The following is a 21,362-nucleotide window of genomic DNA, read 5'->3' on the forward strand; positions in this document are numbered from 1 at the left end:
AGATGGGAACGCTGGTGGCATTCTGAGGTGCCAGCTTCTGCGGTTAGACAGGGGGAGGGACTGGGCAGCCCCTTCCCCTCTGTATCTGTCACCCTTTTCTCTTTGTTGGGGGGAAAGGAAAGTATCCATTTTCCATAAGTCCATTTTCCCCCCATGAGGCAGAAGGTACATCTCGCCACCCTGCTCCCTGGCCACCTGCCCTTCAGGTGTTTCCTGGAGGTGGCCAAGGTCACGAAGAAAATCATAGAATGGGTTACAGTTGGAAGGGACCTTATAGATCATCTGGTTCCAACCCCCCTGCCATAGACAGGGACACCTCCCACTAGAGCAGGTTGCTCAAAGTTCCATCCAGCCTGGCCTTGAATGCTTCCAGGGATGGGACATGTACAGCTTCCCTGGGCAACCTGTTCCACTGTCTCACCACCCTCATAGTGAAGAATTTCTTCCTAATATCTAATCTAAATATACTTTCTTAGAGTTTAAAACCATTAACCCTCATACATACATGTAATATATATAATACCACTTATTCTGCAGATCCTATTAAGGAAAACTCACATAATACCATAATTTTTTTTCCCCTCCTGCACAGATAAAGACTAGGTTGCATTTTAGCACAGCTGGAACAGAAAGGTAGTTCCCAGATTAAGAGTATGAAATGCAGCCTCTGGCAAGGCACAGTACAAGACCTGCCTACTCTACATCTGTGCAGTCTTGGTAAACACAGGCAGTATGTACCCAGTCACAGAATGGTCAGGGTTGGAAGGGACCTTCAAAGATCATCTAGTCCAACCCTACTGCCACAGTAGGTTCACTCAGAGCAGGTTGTGTCCAGGCAGGCTTTGAATCTCCAGAGAAGGAGACTTCACAACCTCTCTGGGCAGCCCATTCCAGTGTTCTGTCACCCTCAGTGCTTCTCAAAGAGCTACAAACATTCTGACTACTAATTCAGTTACAACATAGTGGGTTTTTTTTGTTTGTTTGTTTTGTTTTAACCCAGCTTTCCAAGCAGTGGAAAATGCAGTCTTTTAGAAAACTTTACAAAAGTTAATCCTTCGTGCTGACATCCATACTGAAGTGACTTCAGACTCACAAAAGCTTGGTATGGAAATTTGGTATTTTCAAATCTGTTTTAGGTATAACCAGTTCCAGTACAGTGTCTCAGCACACAAGAAAACAACAATTTTTTTTTTACTCCAGAAAGTATTGAAAATACTCTGTATGTGAAACTCCTGAATTTCATTGGACTTTGCACTAAGGCATGATCCAAGAATAGAAAAACATTACAAACTCCAAAATTCTCAAGTCCCTGATGTTAATAATTAATCCTAAAAAATGTAGAACTGTTTAAAAAAATCTAGTATCTGGATCAGGAAAGCAGAATACATGCCCCTTGTCTAAACTAGATGCTGGTAAAGCTAGCAGAGTGGTGGTTATTTCAGTTTTCTTCAGGACCAGAAATGTTTTTGGCAATTACTAATCAGAAGAAAAAAAAATAATCATGTATTTCTATAAAAATTAAGAAGAGCAAGTTGTTCATTTGCTGTGGTGAGAACTAGGATAAAATAACCTGTTGAAACATGACAAACCAAAAGATGGTATATCAAGTTAAAAACAACAAAACATTTTCTTTTATAAATAGAAAAAAGCAAAACTGAAATTCTCAAAAAGGGATAAGAAGGCCATCTGAATACTACATTCAGAATTCAAGTTGTGAAGTATATAGCTTCATCAGTTGTGATACATGGACTTAAAGAAAGTTTAACATTACAGTCAAACCAATCACTTGGATCACGTTTACATAACAATTCAGGAAAACTCACTGAGGTTATAATGGCATGGTGAGTTTCTTTGAGCTGTATTCTTGCCACAGATCTGAGTTTGTATTCCAGTTTTAAAATTTGATCTACACAGGTAGAAACAGCTTATCCTATTCTGCAAATCCACAGCTTATATTTAGCCATGTGGCATTTTTGGTTGTGTTATGTAGACCAAGATCTTTTGTACAGTCTAAACGGCTTTGTGTTGAACAGGTTCTGTGGTTCAGCTGCCACATACGTACTGGCTACCTGAGTCCTCAAGATATTGTTCCTTTCCATTTGCCTTATGAGAAGGGTTTCAACTTGTGGGATTTTTTACCCTTAATGTGTCATTGTAAATTCTGTGTGGGTGGGACTATGCTTACGTGCTGTAATTAGTTCTGATTTTATATGTTAAAACTGAATTTCTAATAAGTTGCACAGTATGTATCATGGAATAAATATTATTGTTACCCATAAGACCGGAAAACAACATTTCTGTAAGTATGCTTGTGAAACTGACGTTGACTGAATTCATAGGGCAAGAACATTTATCTAGGTAAATTAAGAAGTGTGAGGAATAAGAGTTAGCCATTAAGTAACTAAATGGCAAAATTTGTACCGTATTACTACCTTTAAATAAAATTAGTTAGGTTGTTGAGAAAACGTCCCACAATCACCAGGGCACAAACTTGCTTGGGAGCTGCAAGGGTTTACACTGTTAAAAAGACACCTTCGCTCTCTGCTACTTTTGCTTTCTCACTGGGTGTGTGTATTGTAGGCACGGTACCTCAGGTGACCTGTTTGAATTTACACGTCCTGCCTTGTACTGAAGGTTAAGGTAGGGATTCGGGGATCAGGGCTGAGAAGTGGCCTATGCAGTCAGTTTCTGTGGAACGTCTGTAGTGGGTGGGCTTTTCCATGTGGTAATTTCCAATTAAACATTGTATCCTTCTGAGGTTACACTGACAGATATCTTGTTATCATGTTTCTCCACTCTCATCTCAGTGCAAGGCAGTTTGCATTGTGGACCCTCTGGTTCACGAGGAACCATAATGATAGATTGTGGTTTCTTTAGCAGATGGAGAGGCTCAGTTTGGTAATAACAAGGTGAACGCCAGCCATTTCAGAAGTTATGCTGTGACAGAATGAGGTTTCTCCTCTCTAATATATTTCTCTCAACACGTTTCTGTAGCTATGTGAAGCTGCTTTTATATTCCTCTTCTTGCACAGTCAAGATTCTCCCCTGCCACTATCCCCCCTTTAACTTAAGTCATTTAACTACATTTGTGAAACCTAAGTACAAATGTTACATAGTGGTGACAACTAAATACTTCTCTGCTCCTGAAAAGTTTATTTAGTGTTCTGTGCACCTATAAAAGGCAAGTGACCCATTTAAATCTCACTGTATTGTTGTTAATATCTAGAAAATGTAATTATTCTGTATTCCTTGAATGACCATGTAATAACGAGAATTAACTGTTTGAATGTTTCCCTTTTTCTCTTCCCTTCCCCCATCCCTAGTACTTCAATAACATCTGCCAAAATCCAAGTGAATGGAGTCCACCTGCATTATCAGCAGACAGGAGAAGGAAGCCATGCAGTTCTTCTGCTTCCCGGAATGCTAGGTCTGGAGATTTTGTTTTACCTTTGTAGAGGCAAATGCCTCTTTCACCATGTGGTCTGAAACTAGACTGCACAAAACTATTTTGTAGTATGTTCAACAGCTGATTATGGAGCATTGTCATTAAAAAAAATTGCTACGTATACAACAGATAGGAAAGGCAGAGTTAATGCAATCAGTTAACAGTTTTAAAATATTTCATTTAACTCACCAGGTACCTTTTATACAACGTCTTGACTTGTGTAATAGTCACTCACATTTTTGGATTTAACTGTGCAAAGGGGGTGTCCAGCATAAGTGGCAAATAGCTACACAAGGTACAAAATAACAGGGGGGGAAAAATCAGGTCAGCTATATTTGTTACACAGGCTGAATTATGCATTCCTTTTTAGAAACTAGGTGCATTCCAATTGAATTAATAGACATAATGCAGCACTTGCAGTTCATTATCATAGTGCAAAAGGCACAGTTGAGACTTACTTTTTGCTTAAAATGTATTTTCATGTTTTGGTTATTCAGGGCAACATCATTAAGATTCTCAGTGGGTTTTTTTTTTGATCTAGACAACAGGTTCTGCTAGCTAAGTAGTACCTCTCCATTGAGACCACTGCTTTTGATAACAATCTTTTTAAATTAACACAGACTTTATTCTTCTGGGTTCTTGCAGTTCTAAAGAACCAAACAGACTTACTATCAGTTCATGGCAGACTGTCCTTAGGACCAATACTAACTCTTTAAATAGAAATAATGTATTTCTTCAGTTGTATTATTATTAGGTGTACATTGCTACTGTTCAGTAATAAACAAAACAGTAATAATTAGGCCTAGTATCTTTACCATTATTAAGTGTATTATTTAATGGTTTGGTGCAAAATGCGAGGGTGAGCTTTACATTCTGTAACATACTTCTACCCTTTGTACTAAGTTTTAAATATTATTGTATACTACTTACAGTATTAACAGACTAATAAGTGTTGTGGCATCCAGATAAGCATTTTTTAGCTCAACAGAATTAATTAGTCTCTAGACTATTCGTAAACTACATTAAAACGAAAGTGATGTTTGTCTTTCTAACTAGAAAAGTACTGAGAAAACACAGCATTCAGATATGCTTTCAAGCCTTGTGGATTATTTTTTTTATGTTACAAAAAACATAACAAGTGTATGTATGATAATGCAGAGATCCATACAAAGCCTACATAAGAATATGTGATTAGCATCAGTATTTTTCAAACAACCTGATAGTTTTCTTCTGACCCTGGCTATTAACTGGTGTTGCAAGAGAGAAGAGATCGTGCCAGGCTGTAGTCAGCTCATCAGGGCATGCTATATACAGTCTCTATTATCATCTAGACCACATGGTAACTCCTCCAAGAGGAGTTATCCAAGGATATATTTCTCCAAGCAGAAAAAACGTCTTAAATACCTTTAAATGGTGTTTTAATATAACAATGGATAGTCAATTTAATATTTGATTTACAACATTTGAATATATTAGATCTGAACAGGTTTTAATGAAGTAGCTTGTGATACTGTTACCACATGACCATACTGCAAATCAGAAATAAATTGCAGTCCTACCTTCATGCTAGTGTTCAGAGACAGCTTCGTGCAATAGGCTGGAGTACTTTACTTTTTAATCCTTTGAAGATCCATGCCATCAGTCAAAGAAACTGTTCTGCATCAGAAAAAAATGGCTGTATTTGGCTTATTTTGGTAACATACATATTGGAAAAATCAAAAGTCACAGTTTTATGCTTTTTGTCACCACTGTCTCCTCAGGCAACAAATTATTTAAAGCTCAGCTTTAAGCACCAATATTCTCACAGAAGTGTTTTATCGAGTAAGAACAACTGTCTCGCACAGTGCTTTTCAGTTACAAATTTGTAGCTAGAGTCAGTATATTCCTCCCCTTTCAGTTTCATCTGTGCTATCTAGATAAACAGCAGTGACCACACCAGTGCTTTAAATAAAGATAAATCCTTACACGGGTAACTCAGCTTAAGATTCTGTATTAAAGCCTCTGTGTAGAGCACAGTTTTTGAAAAGCTTACATACCTAGCAGAAATGTTTTTTTCTGAGCATATTCTAGATATGTATATCTAGATAGCATATTGTATATAGATATGTATATCTAGATAGCATATTCTAGATAGTTCTAAAGATTTCTATTTTGGACTTCCTGTCTGAGAGTCACAATGGTTAGTTATAGTTAGAGGTAAAATGTACTTCAGTTGATGAATAATCTCTTTTTTAGAATTAAAATACAAGTTTCCTCAGGTTCTCATTTAGAGTATTTATACTATTTATGTATTATGGTAGTTACTATAATTAAAAAATGATCATGTTTCAGGGTGTGGTCAAACTGATTTTGGACCACAGCTCAAGTCTATGAATAAGAAACTTTTCACAATTGTTGCTTGGGATCCTCGGGGATATGGACAGTCCATTCCTCCATCTCGAGACTTTCCTCCAGATTTCTTTGAGAGGGATGCAAAAGATGCTGTGGATCTTATGCAGGTAAATCTATTCTGAGATTTTACTGGTTTACATATATATATGTAAAAGCTGTTTACCTTAAATTGTGAGGAGGAGGAAGAGTACTGTTGAACAGGTTGTTTCCAGTAGATAGCAAATTATGCAAAAGAGCGTACAAATAAAGGTTTAAGAACTGGGCTGATGCACACTATTCTGGAAAATATTTTCTTCTTCCATCTCTTCTGCTGTATACATAGAGCTTCAGCATTGGTAATTAATTGTAAAGCTTCTTTTTATTATTCCAAGACCCTGCCCTAAGAGGTTTGCAGCCAAGAACCCTATGAGGTTAGATAAAGTGTATATAAATACCAAAGTCTATGCTAAGTGGTTTAACTGAAGGGATGACAGTAGTGAAATGTTCTCTGAAAAATTTCTAGTTAATAGAATCTTGGCATTTTACCTTGAGCAACCCATTTCAAGAAACATTTGATTCTAAAAATTAACTTGACACTTTGAATTTCACAGCATATTACTGAAATAATTTTTGTGGGAAATTGAAGAGTTCCTGTGATCATACGAGATCTTAATAACTAATACCGCTATTGAGATTATAAAGAATATGACCAAAAGCTGCTATTACTTCTCCATCTTGCAGAATTTTTTATTTCAATCTGTGTTCCTCTTTTATTCCATCCTGTAAGTGCTAACACTATTTTCTGGTTTAGTTTCAACTAATATTTTGGCTTTGTTATATTAAGCTATACAGTCTCTTTGGCCACGTTAGCAAAGTTGACAGAGCATTAAAATTCCAAAAATATGAGACAAGATTCAGACAGTCAATCCAACTATATTTCTGTAATAAGTAGTAACCTTTCCCAACTGGAAATTCAGCCTTCCCGGAGCATTCTGTGTAGTGAAACAAAGTCAGTCTGACAGCAGAATCAGGATTAAGACACAGTTTTGCCCTCTAACCATAAAAGCAGTCTCTCTGCACTGTAAATCACCAATTTCTTCTGCTATGCTAACAAAGAAAATAAAGATGCTGCCATGGATAGGTGACAACCTTTCAGTTGAAATGGTTGTAACCCACTTTCCTGCCTCTGTCCAAATACTAATAAATGCAAAATAGAAAACAGACCTGTCTCTAAAGAGAACGTAACCATGTAGCTTCCAGTCAAACAGGACAGAAACCTACCAATGTCTAAAGCTGCCAAAACAAATGAGACATAGCATCCTGGTTTTTTGAAGATGCTTATTGATATAAGCATATAAGAACAAATTATTAAAATCTTCCCAAGCATGGGTAACTTGCTTCTCTTTTAGCATAACATAAAGGATAACACAAATCCTAAGGAGTCATCACAACAGGGATTTCTAGAATAAAAAAAAGCCATAATTCCTGCAGAGGGCTTTATAATGATGTATGCTTTACCTCCACCATCTGGCCTACACTTGGCCAAAAAGCCCACCCATATAGGTGAACCTTCAGAACATTTATTCTGGGGTCCTTCAGATTCTGTTGTCTCTGCTGGAGCTATGAGTGCTGCAATGTTTCTGTTAAATACCAAGCTGAAATTCTGCAGAGTTTTTGGCACCTTGATGCAGATGATACTGCTCCGTATCACCGTATGTGCTCTGTGAAGGAGTTTGCTTGAAATAAAAGGAATACAATGCAAATAAGTCCACTTTGCTGCACTGCTTCCCAATGTGTAACAATAGCAAAAGCCAGTAGCATTGAAACAATCATGGAAATAATTAGTGTTGATATCTAAGAAGTTCTTACTCTTCAGAGTTACTGTCCTAGTGAAAGGATGGGCTTGGGCTTCTCCGAGTTTTTTGTGAGTCAGCCACAACCCTCACTTGTGATATACTCCCTGTGACCCAATGAAAGCACATGGTACAAAATACTGTTGCATTCACAGAATTGAGGAGGTGCAACCAGCTCTCAGGTTATTGCCAATGTTAGGTAGAGGCCTGTAGTGTAAGCAGTTCAAGATTAAAGCAAGCACACATGCATATCGTATCCAACACATCTGTTACATCACGTTGGTTTTTGGAAGGCTGCAAAGAATAAATTAAATTCCTCCTGCTACAAAGGCACCCTGAGACAATCCAAGGAATGCGTCGAGATAATGGTTAGTAAACAAGAGAAATACTGGAGGCAAATAGATTTCAGTTGGCAAATAGCCTGGCATGAAGAACAAAACTTCTAATCAGCTATTCCACCCGTCAGCTGACTTTGGAATCTGTAATTTGCTGTTGGAGGTAGAACAGCAGCAGCAACAGCAAAAACTTGAACTTTACAAGCACTGCTGCCCACTCCTGAAACTTGCCAAGACACCAATAACCCTTCAGCAGCCTAATACCAAAAGTTGGTTACAGATAAATACCTTTTCAGCAGGCCAGAGCCAACTTTTGATCAGCTGCTAAAATTCAAGGTTTTCTTTTCTTGCTGTCAGCTCTTACCTTACGTGTCTCTTTCTTTCCCCTACCTTATTTTCTTTTCAGGCTTAGCTGGGTGAAATCTAATATTGAGCAACACTACAGTGAGCCTAATGCCAAGGAAGAAGCCAAAACCAGAAAAGCCTGCTAGCAATAGAAGTTTGCTAGGTATCAAGTTGACTGATAAAGTTATACCTCACTTGAGCATTAAGTTTACAAGCAGGAGTAAGCTTCCAGGAACTGCTTTTTCTCCCTCTGTAGTTGTTTCTCTCACTGCCTGCATTTTTGCTTTCTTTGGACAGAAGAAAGCAAGCCTGGACTTCCAAAAGCAGAACACCAAGCACCAAAACAATCCATTTAACTAACTTGCTATTTTTCCTCCAAAAGTACATTGTCTTCCTTAATCACATCTAAAAGGCTGTAATTTCTGCAAAAACAAACAAAAAAGGCCTTCTGAAACCTTCACGTGTGTTTGTGAAAGAGTTCACAAACGGAGGTTTCTATACGCAAAACTGCAAGTACTGCTTAACCATTGAATGTCATCCCTATACAGCCTTCAGATGTGTTTGCTCCTGCGTGTCCTTTCCTTCCCTGCCCTTTGCCCACTGAGCATCACACACAAAATCCTCTTTCTTATCCCTGCTGGTACCCCCTACTGCAGATTGTGGTGTATAAGGAAACAAGAGTTTCAAATTCTAGTGGAAAGCATTGTACAAGTCAGAATGAATAAAGGTCTTGGTTGTCGTATTTTTTGCCCTGAGCCTTCCTTTTCAAGGAGGAGGAATTTCATTAATAATGTTTTGAATTGCAATTCACCATGAGGTAACATTTAAAATGTACATGTAAAAGCTTCAGAAAATGTGAATTAGGGACTACAAATTGACACAATCCTGTAGCAAATACATTAAGCACTTCTTGTTTGTTACAGAGCAGTTTGTTTTTTTCAGATGACCTAGCATCAGTAAATTAGATCACTGGGTTTCATTTCTCAAGTTTTAAACTTCTCTTTTTCTTAAATTCATCTTGGTCTTGGATTACCTACCACACCACACTGTGATGGTCTTTGCCAACTTTATACCAAGAGAATCCACAGATTCTTGATACCATCAGGCTCTCTGAAAAGGTCTTTATGCTCCATTGCAAATAAACATTTCTTAAAATTAAAAGAACTTTTTTAAATGCAGCAAGAATCTAATATGGCTAGTGCCTGTTTCATTAAACAGTATAGAAAATTGAAAAAAAAAATTCTTTTTTTTCTAAATATTTGAACTTTTCTTAAATATTTTTACATATAGCAGGAAAATTATATTTTCTTATTATGAAAGCTAACTATAGTTCAACTATGTAAAGTTGTGTCTATATCTGTAGTGTTTTCAAGAAACATTTTATATTTGCTTGTAAAACCAGCTAATGATTTGCATATAACTTTCTTGTACAAATCAAGGCACTGAAATTTAAGAAGTTCTCTTTGCTGGGGTGGAGCGATGGTGGAATTACAGCACTTATTGCAGCCGCAAAGTACCCAACTCTTATCCACAAGTTAGTTGTCTGGGGAGTAAATGCCAGCGTTACTCAAGAGGATGTGAGAATTTATAATGGTATGTACAAAATGAATATCATATCCTAAAAGAATTATTTTAATTTCTTCTTGACCTAAGGATCTTAGTCACGTAACAGCTAAGTGGAGACAGAGTTGACGGCGCAACAAACCGAAAGGAACAGGATACAAAATTCACTAAGTTGCTAAGTATAAGGGTAGATTAAAGTCATAGTGAGAAGCTCCCTAACAATCACTCCAAGGGTACTATCATGTAGTTCTTAAAAAGTCCTCACCAACAGCTGCTGAACAGCATAAGTTATAACAGCTTATCAGTAGTTTTCAGAAAGTATAGTTTTGTTTGCTGTAACAAGTTCCTAAAAATAAATTGCAAATAATACCACTGATCCCAGGCTTGATTTCGTTTCTCACATCTTGCACAACTTCAGACAAGGTCCACAGAAAAATCACTGGGCTAGCAGGTAACAGATTTTGCCTTTAGGGCCTATATAATACATAGACAGTAAGACAACAGAAAACAAGCTCTTAACTTACCATTTGTATTAAGGAAGCAAATGAATCATTCAAGCAAGTGTCCTCAGATGCCTTTCTTATTTGCATTGCTTTAAAGTTAATTACTATGGTTACAAAACCTTTGCAAAGTAAAGAAACATTGGGATTTGTGATCCTTATTTCACTCACATGAAATAGAAACTGGGCATTTGCAACTTTAAAGGAAAATAGCAAAAACTGCTAGTGAACTCATAACGAGACCTTATTTCCTTTTGAAATGAGAAATTAAAAGAGGCTGTCAGCAAACATAACCCAGTATAGCTTTGTTTAAGTGATTGGCTTGTGATTTATACCACCTGTGAAATGTGACTGTCTCCTTTCAGCTAAATTACAAGTGCATGTATGACACATGTGTGCTTACCTCACCTACACTAAAGCACTTTCACTGGTAGTAGCACATTTTTTAGTTCAGCAAGCAAAATGCTTTTTATGTCTGTAAAGTGCTGCTTTATTTCTTTACATGCTTTTATATGTATGAAGTTTTTATTATGCAATTATGAAATGCATGTCAGTTAGTATCAGTCAACAGGGTAAAATGTTTTAAAAAAAATTCTATTAAAAAAAAAAAGCCTTACTTTACACAGAGCACCCGCAGCAATGCTGACCTTTGGCCTCTTCATGGACTGGTGCTTTCAACATCTCTGTCTGGGTGATGGAGCTCAGAGAGTGCAGTGCAGGCCTTCTACAGCCTTCTTCAGTGAAGGGCTTGGTAGGAGAGAAAGGTGTTTATTTGGTATCTATGTCCTTTCAACATTGGCTTCTCCCCCACCACCACCCTTTTAAAATTAAAGCCAGCCACAAGGGTAAAACAGTATATTCTGTAAGGCAAACAGCTGTTCAGCAACAAGTAGCCTGGGGTGAGCAAACTTGTTTCCAATCAGATGGTGTTAAAAAGCACTTACAGTCACTGCTACCTTGCTCATTTGGCTGGACAGGTTCTGTTTGCTAATTAACACCTCACTGCTTTCTTCCCTTAATTCCCATTTGAAACCTATTAAAAACTTTGCTAGTGGCATATATTGCAGTTTGATGATTCTGTACTTTCAAGGTCTCTTTCAGGTTCTGTGCTATGCTAACATTGTTTTGGGCTTTATCGATACAAAGCTGTACAGCTGAAATATAGTTTAGTGAAAGTCATCTTTGTGGATATCTAGGTTGTGAGCAGTACTGAAAATTTTAGCGGAAAAAATTCGGTAAATCTGATAAATAAATAACTAGAATGTCAGATTATTTGTACAGATTTAGCCAGCCTGCCATGAGTCACAGAGCTCTACTAAGTAGAATCGCTTGTTTTTCTGTAAGACTGTGGCAAAATGTACCATGATGTCAGCCTGCTGGAATGCCTTAGTAAGAGCTTCCTTCCTCTGAACACTGGTAGGAGCCATGGAAGAACTTCCATCCATGAGCCAAAGCAAAAGGCTAAAGGATATAAAAAATGAATTGCCAACTCTGGCACTCTGTTACAAAACAGTCCTCTTTTCATACACAAAGTACCTCCCTGACCTTCTCTTCTACAAGCCCTCCAAAAAGAAACATCAGAAGTTTAAGGACTGGGTCCTTTGGTTATTATTTTTTTCTGCTGTTCCTCGTGACCACAATAAGAAGATGGTCTTCTGCAATTCAGAAAGACCCCAGCAGAGATGACAAAACTACCTTTTTAATACCCTTTCCATACTATGAAAGATCTAAAACATTTCAGTGTGGTTTCAAGTTTGAAGTACACACCTGCGATCTGGTTTGAAAACTTACTCATATTAGGTATTGACGGTACTGGGTTATATCTTGTTACTGGGAAGGACTTAACACAGTTCAATGTTATTTTATGTAGGCATCCGAGATGTTTCAAAGTGGAGCGAAAAGGTCAAGAAGCCACTAGAAGAAATATATGGACATAAATACTTTGCAAAAACCTGTGAGGCTTGGGTAGATGGAATATCTCGCTTCGCTGAAAAATCAGATGGTAAGGCTTTTACAATGTTAAACTGAAGCAATTACAGTAGCAGACAGTTCTGGATAAAAAAAAAAACCCCAACAATCTAACAGTACTCCTAGCAGCCAGTAAAGGAAGGACTCTGCATATGGCATTAAAAACTGTGTCTGACTCACACTTGTGAATAAAGCAATTACTTTGTAGATGGTTCACACAACCAGCAAGGTACAGGAGGAAAACACATTTATGGGAAGTGTTAGCTGATGAGTCTCTCCTCTTGTTCCACCAGAAAACTACATTATTAAATCATTGCTTTTGTGCAGACTGAACAGAGAGATTATACTCAAGCTTTTTTCTCCTCTCCTCTCTGAGTGTTGAAGGATTATCTCTTGGTGACATTGTTAAGATATCCCAAAAGAGAGGCGTGTTCATTCCAGTTTCTGCAAACAGGAGCCGAACCACTATTTCAAAACTAGTAGCATATAATGAGTTAAAAAAAAAGGAAGTTCAGGTTTTGAGAACTCAAAAATCAGTAAAACATTTAAAAAACACTATTGACACAGCTTAGGTGTTTAAAAATCCAAACATAAGAGTTAAACTAGACAATATAATTATTAAATGTCTATCTCTGCAATTATTCTACATATACTTGCAGCCAATGATACCTGCAGTTTTGTTTTCATTCAGAGGAAAATTGCTTTTAATTTGTCTAAAGCAGAAATACATACTACATAAAACAAGGAATATGTAATTTTCTTATACACATTTTCCTGTAGTACTCATAATGAGAGACGGGAGGTGACATACATTAACAGCCTGCAGGTACTACAAGGAACACAGTCCTTCATTTCATATTTTCTCCACGAAGTTTTGCACAGGATCAGCAACGTGGTACTAGAATTTCTCCCAGTAGAGCAGTGTAACAAATTATGATCTGATTTTATTTTGCCCTTCCTAGAGTGCACCTCCTTAAGCCTAGTTTATTCTTAAGTCCAAAGCCCAGGCTGGTGAAGCTCTGGCTGTGACATCCTTTTACTGCCAGCACAAGCATCAGACACTGTAAGATGGAGTGACAATGAAAAAGAAGCCACCTGGAGACACGTAACAAGGAGCTGAATTACCTAGATGCCATAACTGGGTCAGATATTGGGAGAACCCTAACATTTCCTAAAAAAAGATAAGCAACCATCAGACTGCAGGTTTTTTTGCAGGCGTAGCTTGGGGAGAGCAATTTAGACTACAAGCAGGCCTCCTTGGAATTAAAGTGCAGATATGAAAAATACTAGAAAATAGATTAATACAACCCATCAGAGATAAAAGGAGGACAGCAAAGCCATTGTTGGTCAAAAACTCAGCTCAAGGTCTTTTTAAGGAATAGACTATTTACCCTAAATGGGACAGCTTTTAGTGTCAAATGCCGTAAGAAATGAACTTTCAGAAGGTGCCAACACTGAATGGAACGGAATAAATTGCATAAAGCTGGAAAAGTCAGGATTCTTCTTGCTGTTCTGTGTTTTTGGAGTAAATATAATCTAGTGGTTATGGTATAAAACAGTTTTAGGACTGGAAATAATAGTCTGACTGCCAACTCTGCCCCCTTAGGTAAATAAGCTAAATTTACTTGTTCTGAAAACAGTAATTTGTGCAGGTGTTTGAGGACTATGGGTAAAATGTTCTAAATGAAAATATTTAGCTGGTAGAGCTGCAAACTAAGTCTACATAAATAATCAAACAATTGGAAAAGCTTTGTGAAACAGCATATGTCTCTAGAGCTAGGGAAAATGTGTGTATATAAGCATTAACTGTGCAGCTGTTGGTAGCTTCAAGGAGATAACTACAAATGGGGCAAAGTTAGCTCAAAGAGCAATGAAACATACAACTCATCAAGTATGTTTTGCCCGCAGATTCTCTTGTGAGAGCATGGCAAGTTAGGCAAAGAGTATGGAAACCAGGCTACTAAGGGACAAGTTAAAAAGAAAGGGGGGGGGCAGGGAAGTAGAAGAGTCTTTAAGGAAAAGCATTAGAATTAACTTCTAGTGAGATTAAAGACCAGCATGCATTAAATTATTCTTGACGTTCTGTAAGATGAACGGTCAGGGAGAATAACCTTTTAATAGTTTTTGGATAATTTGTATGAAAGCGTTAATCATTGCACACAGCAAAGGGTCCAGAAAGCAGAACAGGCTTGGATACAACCTGAGTTAACTTGTTGATAAAAGTAGCAGAACTTTTAAGTGACAACCTAGCCTTAACACAAAGGACATAAGGCTCAGGCTGAAAAGAACAAAGCCAGGAAAGAGATGCATGGATTTGCTTTGAACAGTCAAAGAGAGCCCAGGGGAAATGTGGGACAGAAGTACTTCATTCACTGCATCCATTTGTGCCAGTATCCATTAATGAGGCAAATTTCAGTGAAATAACATTTTGGAGAAAGAAATGTTAATTATTGTTCTGATTACATAGTTGTGCAGATTAATTGCATACTATCCACAAGGAGATAGCTAGAACCCTGTGGAATTCACAGTCCTTTACAGAGACATTTTCAGTCTTTAATACTATTTTAAAACAAAGTGTGACCTTCATTTATTTTCTCCCTAGGTAGTATCTGCCAAGAGTTGCTGCCAGATATTAAATGTCCCACATTTATAATTCATGGTGAGAAAGACCCTTTGGTTCCAAAGGCTCATGCAGAATACATTCATAAGCACATCAAAGGCTCACGGTAAGTTATTTGATGGAGTATTTATAAATCATTGTTGATGAAATGAAGCTCAAAGCCACAAAGTAAAAAAAAACCAAAAACAAAACCACAAACAACAAAAAACAAACCACACCAAAAAAACAAACCCATACAAACAAAAAACCCAAAACAAACCACCAAACAAAAACAAAAAACCCCAACCAAAACAAAAATTATTTGGGCAAGTTGTCTCTGCCACAGTTACAATGCAAATGGTGTAGCTGGACCTTTTTTGTAATATAAGTATAGTATTTTAATAAATTCCTTCCTAATGTTCTCCAAGAGAAACCAAGTAGGGTCCTTTTCCTCTTTTCACTTCACACACAGAACCACTCCCTAACATTTATCAAAACGAGCAAATTTCTTCTGTTTCTCTTTTATGGCCACTGCAATCCTCCCCCCCTTTTTTTTTTCTTCCTTCAAAACACCTTATTTCAGCCCCATTCAGTAGAACAGTGAATTTAGAATCTATGAATGAAGAGAGATTCCCAGTTATTGGAGAGAAACACTGAATAGTGATGTTTGCTCTGCCGTGTTGATGTGAACAACCACCTCAAAGATTGTTTTTCCAGTTGTCCCATGAATCTCCAGTGTTTTTAAGAAAAGCAAAATGGAAAAAAAATTTACAACTATGCTCAAAGATATTACTTTATAAACAAGAAAATCTCAGGGCACTATCTGCTTCATTTGAAATCTTCAGCTTCCTATAAAAACCTGGGATTTCACCAGCTCAATTTTCTTCAATGATTTACACCCAAATTAAAGAGTTCTATTACTGCTTAATAACAGATCATGATCATCAGCACTGGAGAAAAGACTTAAGAGAACAAACCCCATTTTTATGAATGCAGAGCATAGGTAACTGTTTCATCGGTGTCATCTCTGACAATTTGAGTGATGTATTTGCCTTAAAGTCAGCCCTACTGTTCATAGAAACGCATTATGCCACAGGAAGATGAGAACAAGAGACCTTCCTAACCATCACATGCAGGTGTTTCATTCCATGTCTGCGAGTTAGTTACTCCCACATGCCCTGCTCAGCTGAGCTCTAAAATGCTCCAGATGCTGACTAAGTCATCACAAAGACTAGACTGATCAGAGAGCTTCTCTTTGAAAGACAAGCAGAGGAGAAGACAGCACTAGAACTTGTGATTCAATAAAATGTAAAGTAAAGGAGTTCTTCGCGTGTCTTTGTGCTGAAGTGTTCCCCCGTATGTGTATTTATCAGAAAAAAAAAAAAAAGACTAATGGTATTCTCAGAAGTTAGTACTTGGGTACATGGTCCCCTTCTTCCCTTGTTGCACTGGCAAGGACATGTTCCATTGTGAAGCAGAAGAAAATCTTAAATTAAGCATATTTTCTGCTTCTACCATCAGCTTTTCTTGCCTTGATTTTTATCAAGTAGTAACGTAGAAAAAGCTTTTGCCAGTTGTAGTGCAGATACATAACTTGTTTCTCCATGCTAAGAGAGCATGCCATCAGTCTGTATTTGCATGGCATGGCTAGATTTAAGCAGCATTACACTGGCTTAACAGCAGTAGTGAATACCATCCACAGTACTACAGAATCATAGAATGGTTCAGGTTGGAAGAGACCTTAAAGGTCATTGAGTTCTAACCCCCCTGCCACAGGCAGGGACACCTCCCACTAAACCAGGTTGTTCAAAGCCCTATCCAGCCTAGTCTTGAACATTTCCAGGGATAGGTTTGCATGTCTGTGCACTGCTTGGTCTTTGATGAAACAAAGAAATTCAGACAGTAGTGCTGAAAGAGCTGGGTATGTTCATACTCTTTTCCTCAAGACAAAGCAGATCCCCTTGCTCTAGTGGGGCTTAGATGACATGAAGGCAACATAGCAAAGTATCAGTCAAGATGGTTTTAGCTCTGTTGAAAATGCTTAGTAAGTGGTAAGAAAATGATTTCCCAGCCCCATATAAAGAAAAGAATGTACATACCTGATCTATAACATTTTTCCCCAGATATGACCTTCATAGATACAACTTCTCAGCTTTTTTTTATAGCTGAAGTGGTCCTGACTTCCTTTTTCACTTGAATGGATGGTGTTAGTTTTGAATTTTGTCTTTTTGCAGAAAAATTAGACAAAGCTCAAATTCTAAGTAAGTTTGGATGGTGACAATAAATGTGTGTTTGTAGAGATCTCTTCAATGTGTTGACTGCCCAGCACAGCCACTGTTCTCTGAAAAGAGGCAAAAAAGCCCAGGTACTTCACATACCTTTTAAAGATGCATCCTGCTCCCATTGATTTTTAGAAGGTTATCTTCTTCGCATACCACCAGAATGGTTCCTAGAAACTGGGTCTAGGACCCAAAAATTTGTTTTAAGTTTAGTTCACCCTCCCAAAAATGGGGCAAGCAGTATTCTTGTTGCTTCAACTATGAGTGTGGTTCACACTCTGAACCATATACATAGGGACAGTACTTAGAGCAAGAGTTACTTCAGTGCTCTATTTGGGCAACCAAGAGCTAGAAAAAAGGCAACAAACATTTTAATTACCTATGCTACCAGAATATAATCCATATTCAGTATTTGGTATTTTTTTTCCCCTCTTTTAAGGTTGCTTGTGATGCCAGAAGGAAAGCATAACCTACACCTGCGTTTTGCAGAGGACTTCAACAGACAAGTTGAGGACTTCCTACACTGACTTAAACTGTAAAGCAAGTTAAAGGTGTTTGTCCTTGCCTCGCTTGCCATTTTAGTTGCTTTCCATTTTCATTCAAGTTACAGGTAGATTTGAATCCTGAAAGAAAAAACATGAAAGATATTTGCATGAGAAGCATACATTTTGAGAATATGTAAGCCTCAGTGGATCAGACCACACCACTGTGGTGCAGGATTTCTGACACGTCTTTAAACTTACTTCTTGACACATGGGCTGAATAGCTGTTCTGTGTCCTAAAGGGTTGTTAAGAAAGACAGAAAACATGATCTAGAATACATGCCTTTATGTGCTCTTAACATTAAAGGAGAAAAAACATTGTAATAACTGGAGTTCAGAACTGTTACAATGAGAAATCTGTCAAAGTTACAAGTGCTGAGAGGATAATTGGGTACACAGCTTCTAGAGAACATGCTTCACCACCACTATGAGAAGTCACTCAGTACACATGCCTGCTTTATAGAAGTTCCTTTGATATTGGGGGACTTATGCCTCATCCTCCTCTCCTTCCTCGTCAAACTCCCCCTGCTCATCAGCAGTGGCATCCTGGTATTGCTGGTATTCGGAGACCAGGTCATTCATGTTGCTCTCGGCCTCCGTGAACTCCATTTCATCCATGCCCTCCCCGGTGTACCAGTGCAAGAAGGCCTTGCGCCGGAACATGGCCGTGAACTGCTCCGAGATCCTCTTGAAGAGCTCCTGGATGGCCGTGCTGTTGCCAATGAAGGTGGCGGACATCTTGAGGCCACGGGGCGGGATGTCGCAGACGGCCGTCTTCACGTTGTTGGGGATCCACTCCACAAAGTAGCTGCTGTTCTTGTTCTGCACGTTGAGCATCTGCTCGTCCACCTCCTTCATGGACATGCGGCCCCGGAAGATGGCGGCCACCGTCAGGTAGCGGCCGTGGCGCGGGTCGCAGGCGGCCATCATGTTCTTGGAGTCGAACATCTGCTGGGTCAGCTCGGGCACCGTCAGGGCTCGGTACTGCTGGCTGCCACGGCTGGTGAGAGGGGCGAAGCCCGGCATGAAGAAGTGCAGCCGAGGGAAAGGCACCATGTTGACCGCCAGCTTGCGCAGGTCGGCGTTCAGCTGGCCGGGGAAGCGAAGGCAGGTGGTCACCCCGCTCATGGTGGCCGACACCAGGTGGTTCAGGTCCCCGTACGTGGGAGTGGTCAGCTTCAGCGTGCGGAAGCAAATGTCGTACAGGGCCTCGTTGTCGATGCAGTAGGTCTCATCCGTGTTCTCCACCAGCTGGTGCACGGAGAGGGTGGCGTTGTAGGGCTCCACCACCGTGTCCGACACCTTCGGGGAGGGCATCACGCTGAAGGTGTTCATGATGCGGTCGGGGTACTCCTCCCGGATCTTGCTGATGAGGAGGGTGCCCATCCCAGAGCCTGTGCCACCACCCAGCGAGTGGGTCAACTGGAAGCCCTGGAGGCAGTCACAGCTCTCCGACTCCTTCCTCACCACGTCCAGGACAGAGTCCACCAGCTCAGCACCTTCCGTGTAGTGCCCCTTGGCCCAGTTGTTGCCAGCCCCGCTCTGACCTACAGCGTCGGACCAGAAGCAGGGTGCCACGTTAGTGCCCCAGGGAGGAACAGAGAGGAGCACGTGCCCCTCTTCTGCCCCAGGGGGTCCACCCCTCACTTCCACCCCTACTCTGCTGCTGGGATTCGCATCCCCCAGGTCACTCGCACACTCACTCACTTGGAGCCACTTCCATGCACAAAGCTCCCCCCCTGGAGCTCCTCTACCCAACGCTCACTCACCAAAGACAAAGTTGTCGGGCCGGAAGATCTGTCCAAAGGGGCCGGAGCGCACAGAGTCCATCGTGCCGGGCTCCAGGTCCACCAGGATGGCACGGGGGACATACTTGTTACCTGGTGGAGGAAGCAGCACCAGTGTCACAGCCCCGCAGGCAGTGTCACAGGAGCCCTGCCGTGCCCCCCCCCTGCCTCCCCGCATTTCCCTGGAGATGCACACTCGCTCTCCCCATCAGGAGCACCCTGCTATCAGAGCCTTTCTGAGAACAAAGCTTTCAGAGGCGTCGCTGGCAGATGACAGCTCTTGTTGGGGGATTTTTCCAGCTACAATGCACTGTCGTGTCTGCCCCATTTATTTTGGGATGTCTGAGGAAGCAGACACACTCACCAGCAGCTTCATTGTAGTAGACATTGATCCTCTCCAGCTGCAGGTCACTGTCCCCGTGGTAGCTCCCCGTGGGGTCGATGCCGTGCTCATCGCTGATGACCTCCCAGAACTAGAAGAAATTTTGGGAAGAGGGCAATGATTAACCACAGCTGCCCGGTGCCAATCTCACTGTGCATGCCGACCACTCCCTGGCATGGCAGAGCAGCTGCCCGGGAGGAAGGTGAGTCAGTGCAGAAGGGCTTCCCTGGCCACAGCAGCTGCAGTAGCACCAGGCAGGGGGGCAGCTGGAGCACCCAAACGCAAGTCAAGTCTTTTATAGCCCATACCCAAAGGATGACAGCCCCGGGTGTCTCAGTTGGGTGGTCTCCCATTGTCTAACGGTTGGCATAAGGCCCTCTGAGCTTCTACAAGAAGATGGCAGCACCTCCAGCCACCTCGGTGGTGGTGGTGTGGCGGGGGGGGGAAAGGGGAGGGTGGTGTTATCCGTAGCACTGAAACACGGCTCGTTCGCCCCCTCGGGGGCTGCAGAGGGGCGAGGAAGGGGGGAATGCGGGGAGTCAGGGCAGCGACGGACCCGGTCGGCAGCTCAGCCCACCGGAGGCTGGCGGGGGGGCACGGCAGCAGGACCCGCCATGCCTCGATGCCTCGACAAGGGGAAGGACCCCCTCCCTCTACCCCACCGGGCGGGTCCCCGTACCTTGGCGCCGATCTGGTTGCCGCACTGCCCGGCCTGGATGTGCACGATCTCACGCATGGTGCTGGTGTCGGTGTCCGCTGGTGCCCTTCGGTTGCTGCCTTTCGCCTCCCGCACTTCGCCGCCGCAGCGGCCGCACCCCGCGCCCCCCACCTTAAATCGGGCGCCGCGGCCCCGCCCCCGCCCGGTGTCGTCATGCGGGAAACGGCGCGGAGCCAATGGGCGCGCGGGGGCGGCAGGGCGGGGCTGCGGTATTGTCTCCCGCCACCGGGGACGGTCCCGCCACCGGAGCCGGTCCCGGAGCCCTCCGCGGGCAGGGTGCGGGAGGCTTGAGGCGGGGGAGGCACCCCCCCTTCATCCGGCGGGGGAACGGGGGGAGTCGGACGAGGCGTGGCCCGTCTTGGGCTGAAAAAGTGGGGAAAAAATACAACCCAAAAAAGCCGCCCTAACTCCTCTCTGCCCACCTGTGGGAGCGCCTCCCCGCACCGGCCCGCAAAGGGCACACTGCCGTGATTTATCAGCCCCCCGCAGCCTGTGTTTCCCTCTCAGGGCCGCTCAACCACCTTTGGGTGTTCTAAGCACAAGAATGGTCTCCCCACAGCTCGGGCACCTGCAGCAGGCGGGGACTGGGCAGCGATGGTGGAGCCCACAGCGATGGTGGAGCCCACAGCCGCCTTCCAGCAGCACGGCCCTCCTTTGGGAAGTGCTGCCAAACCTC

General features: G+C 41.4%; 2 protein-coding genes across 2 annotated transcripts in view; one reads left to right on the top strand and one right to left on the bottom strand.

Moving 5' to 3' along the window:
- Positions 1–18,123, top strand: part of BPHL (biphenyl hydrolase-like (serine hydrolase)) — an 18,411-nt gene extending 288 nt beyond the window's left edge. Inside the window, exons 2-7 of the mRNA XM_014940845.1 lie at positions 3,324–3,427; positions 5,777–5,943; positions 9,788–9,941; positions 12,282–12,413; positions 14,982–15,105; positions 17,697–18,123. Of these exons, the coding sequence (XP_014796331.1) occupies positions 3,324–3,427; positions 5,777–5,943; positions 9,788–9,941; positions 12,282–12,413; positions 14,982–15,105; positions 17,697–17,784 (769 nt within the window). The 3' untranslated portion in view covers positions 17,785–18,123. The remainder of the gene's footprint in view (positions 1–3,323; positions 3,428–5,776; positions 5,944–9,787; positions 9,942–12,281; positions 12,414–14,981; positions 15,106–17,696) is intronic.
- LOC106887380 (tubulin beta-1 chain) lies at positions 18,069–20,800 on the bottom strand. Its single transcript, XM_014940844.1, has 4 exons — positions 20,648–20,800; positions 19,951–20,059; positions 19,569–19,679; positions 18,069–19,346 (listed from the first exon to the last, which is right to left on the bottom strand). Exons 1-4 carry the CDS (start codon positions 20,702–20,704, stop codon positions 18,286–18,288), a joined length of 1,338 nt encoding a protein of 445 aa, XP_014796330.1. The 5' UTR covers positions 20,705–20,800; the 3' UTR covers positions 18,069–18,285.
- Positions 20,801–21,362: the final 562 nt, after the last annotated feature.

Source organism: Calidris pugnax, unplaced genomic scaffold, assembly GCF_001431845.1.
Source record: "Calidris pugnax isolate Ruff unplaced genomic scaffold, ASM143184v1 scaffold8, whole genome shotgun sequence".
NCBI lineage: Eukaryota > Metazoa > Chordata > Aves > Charadriiformes > Scolopacidae > Calidris > Calidris pugnax.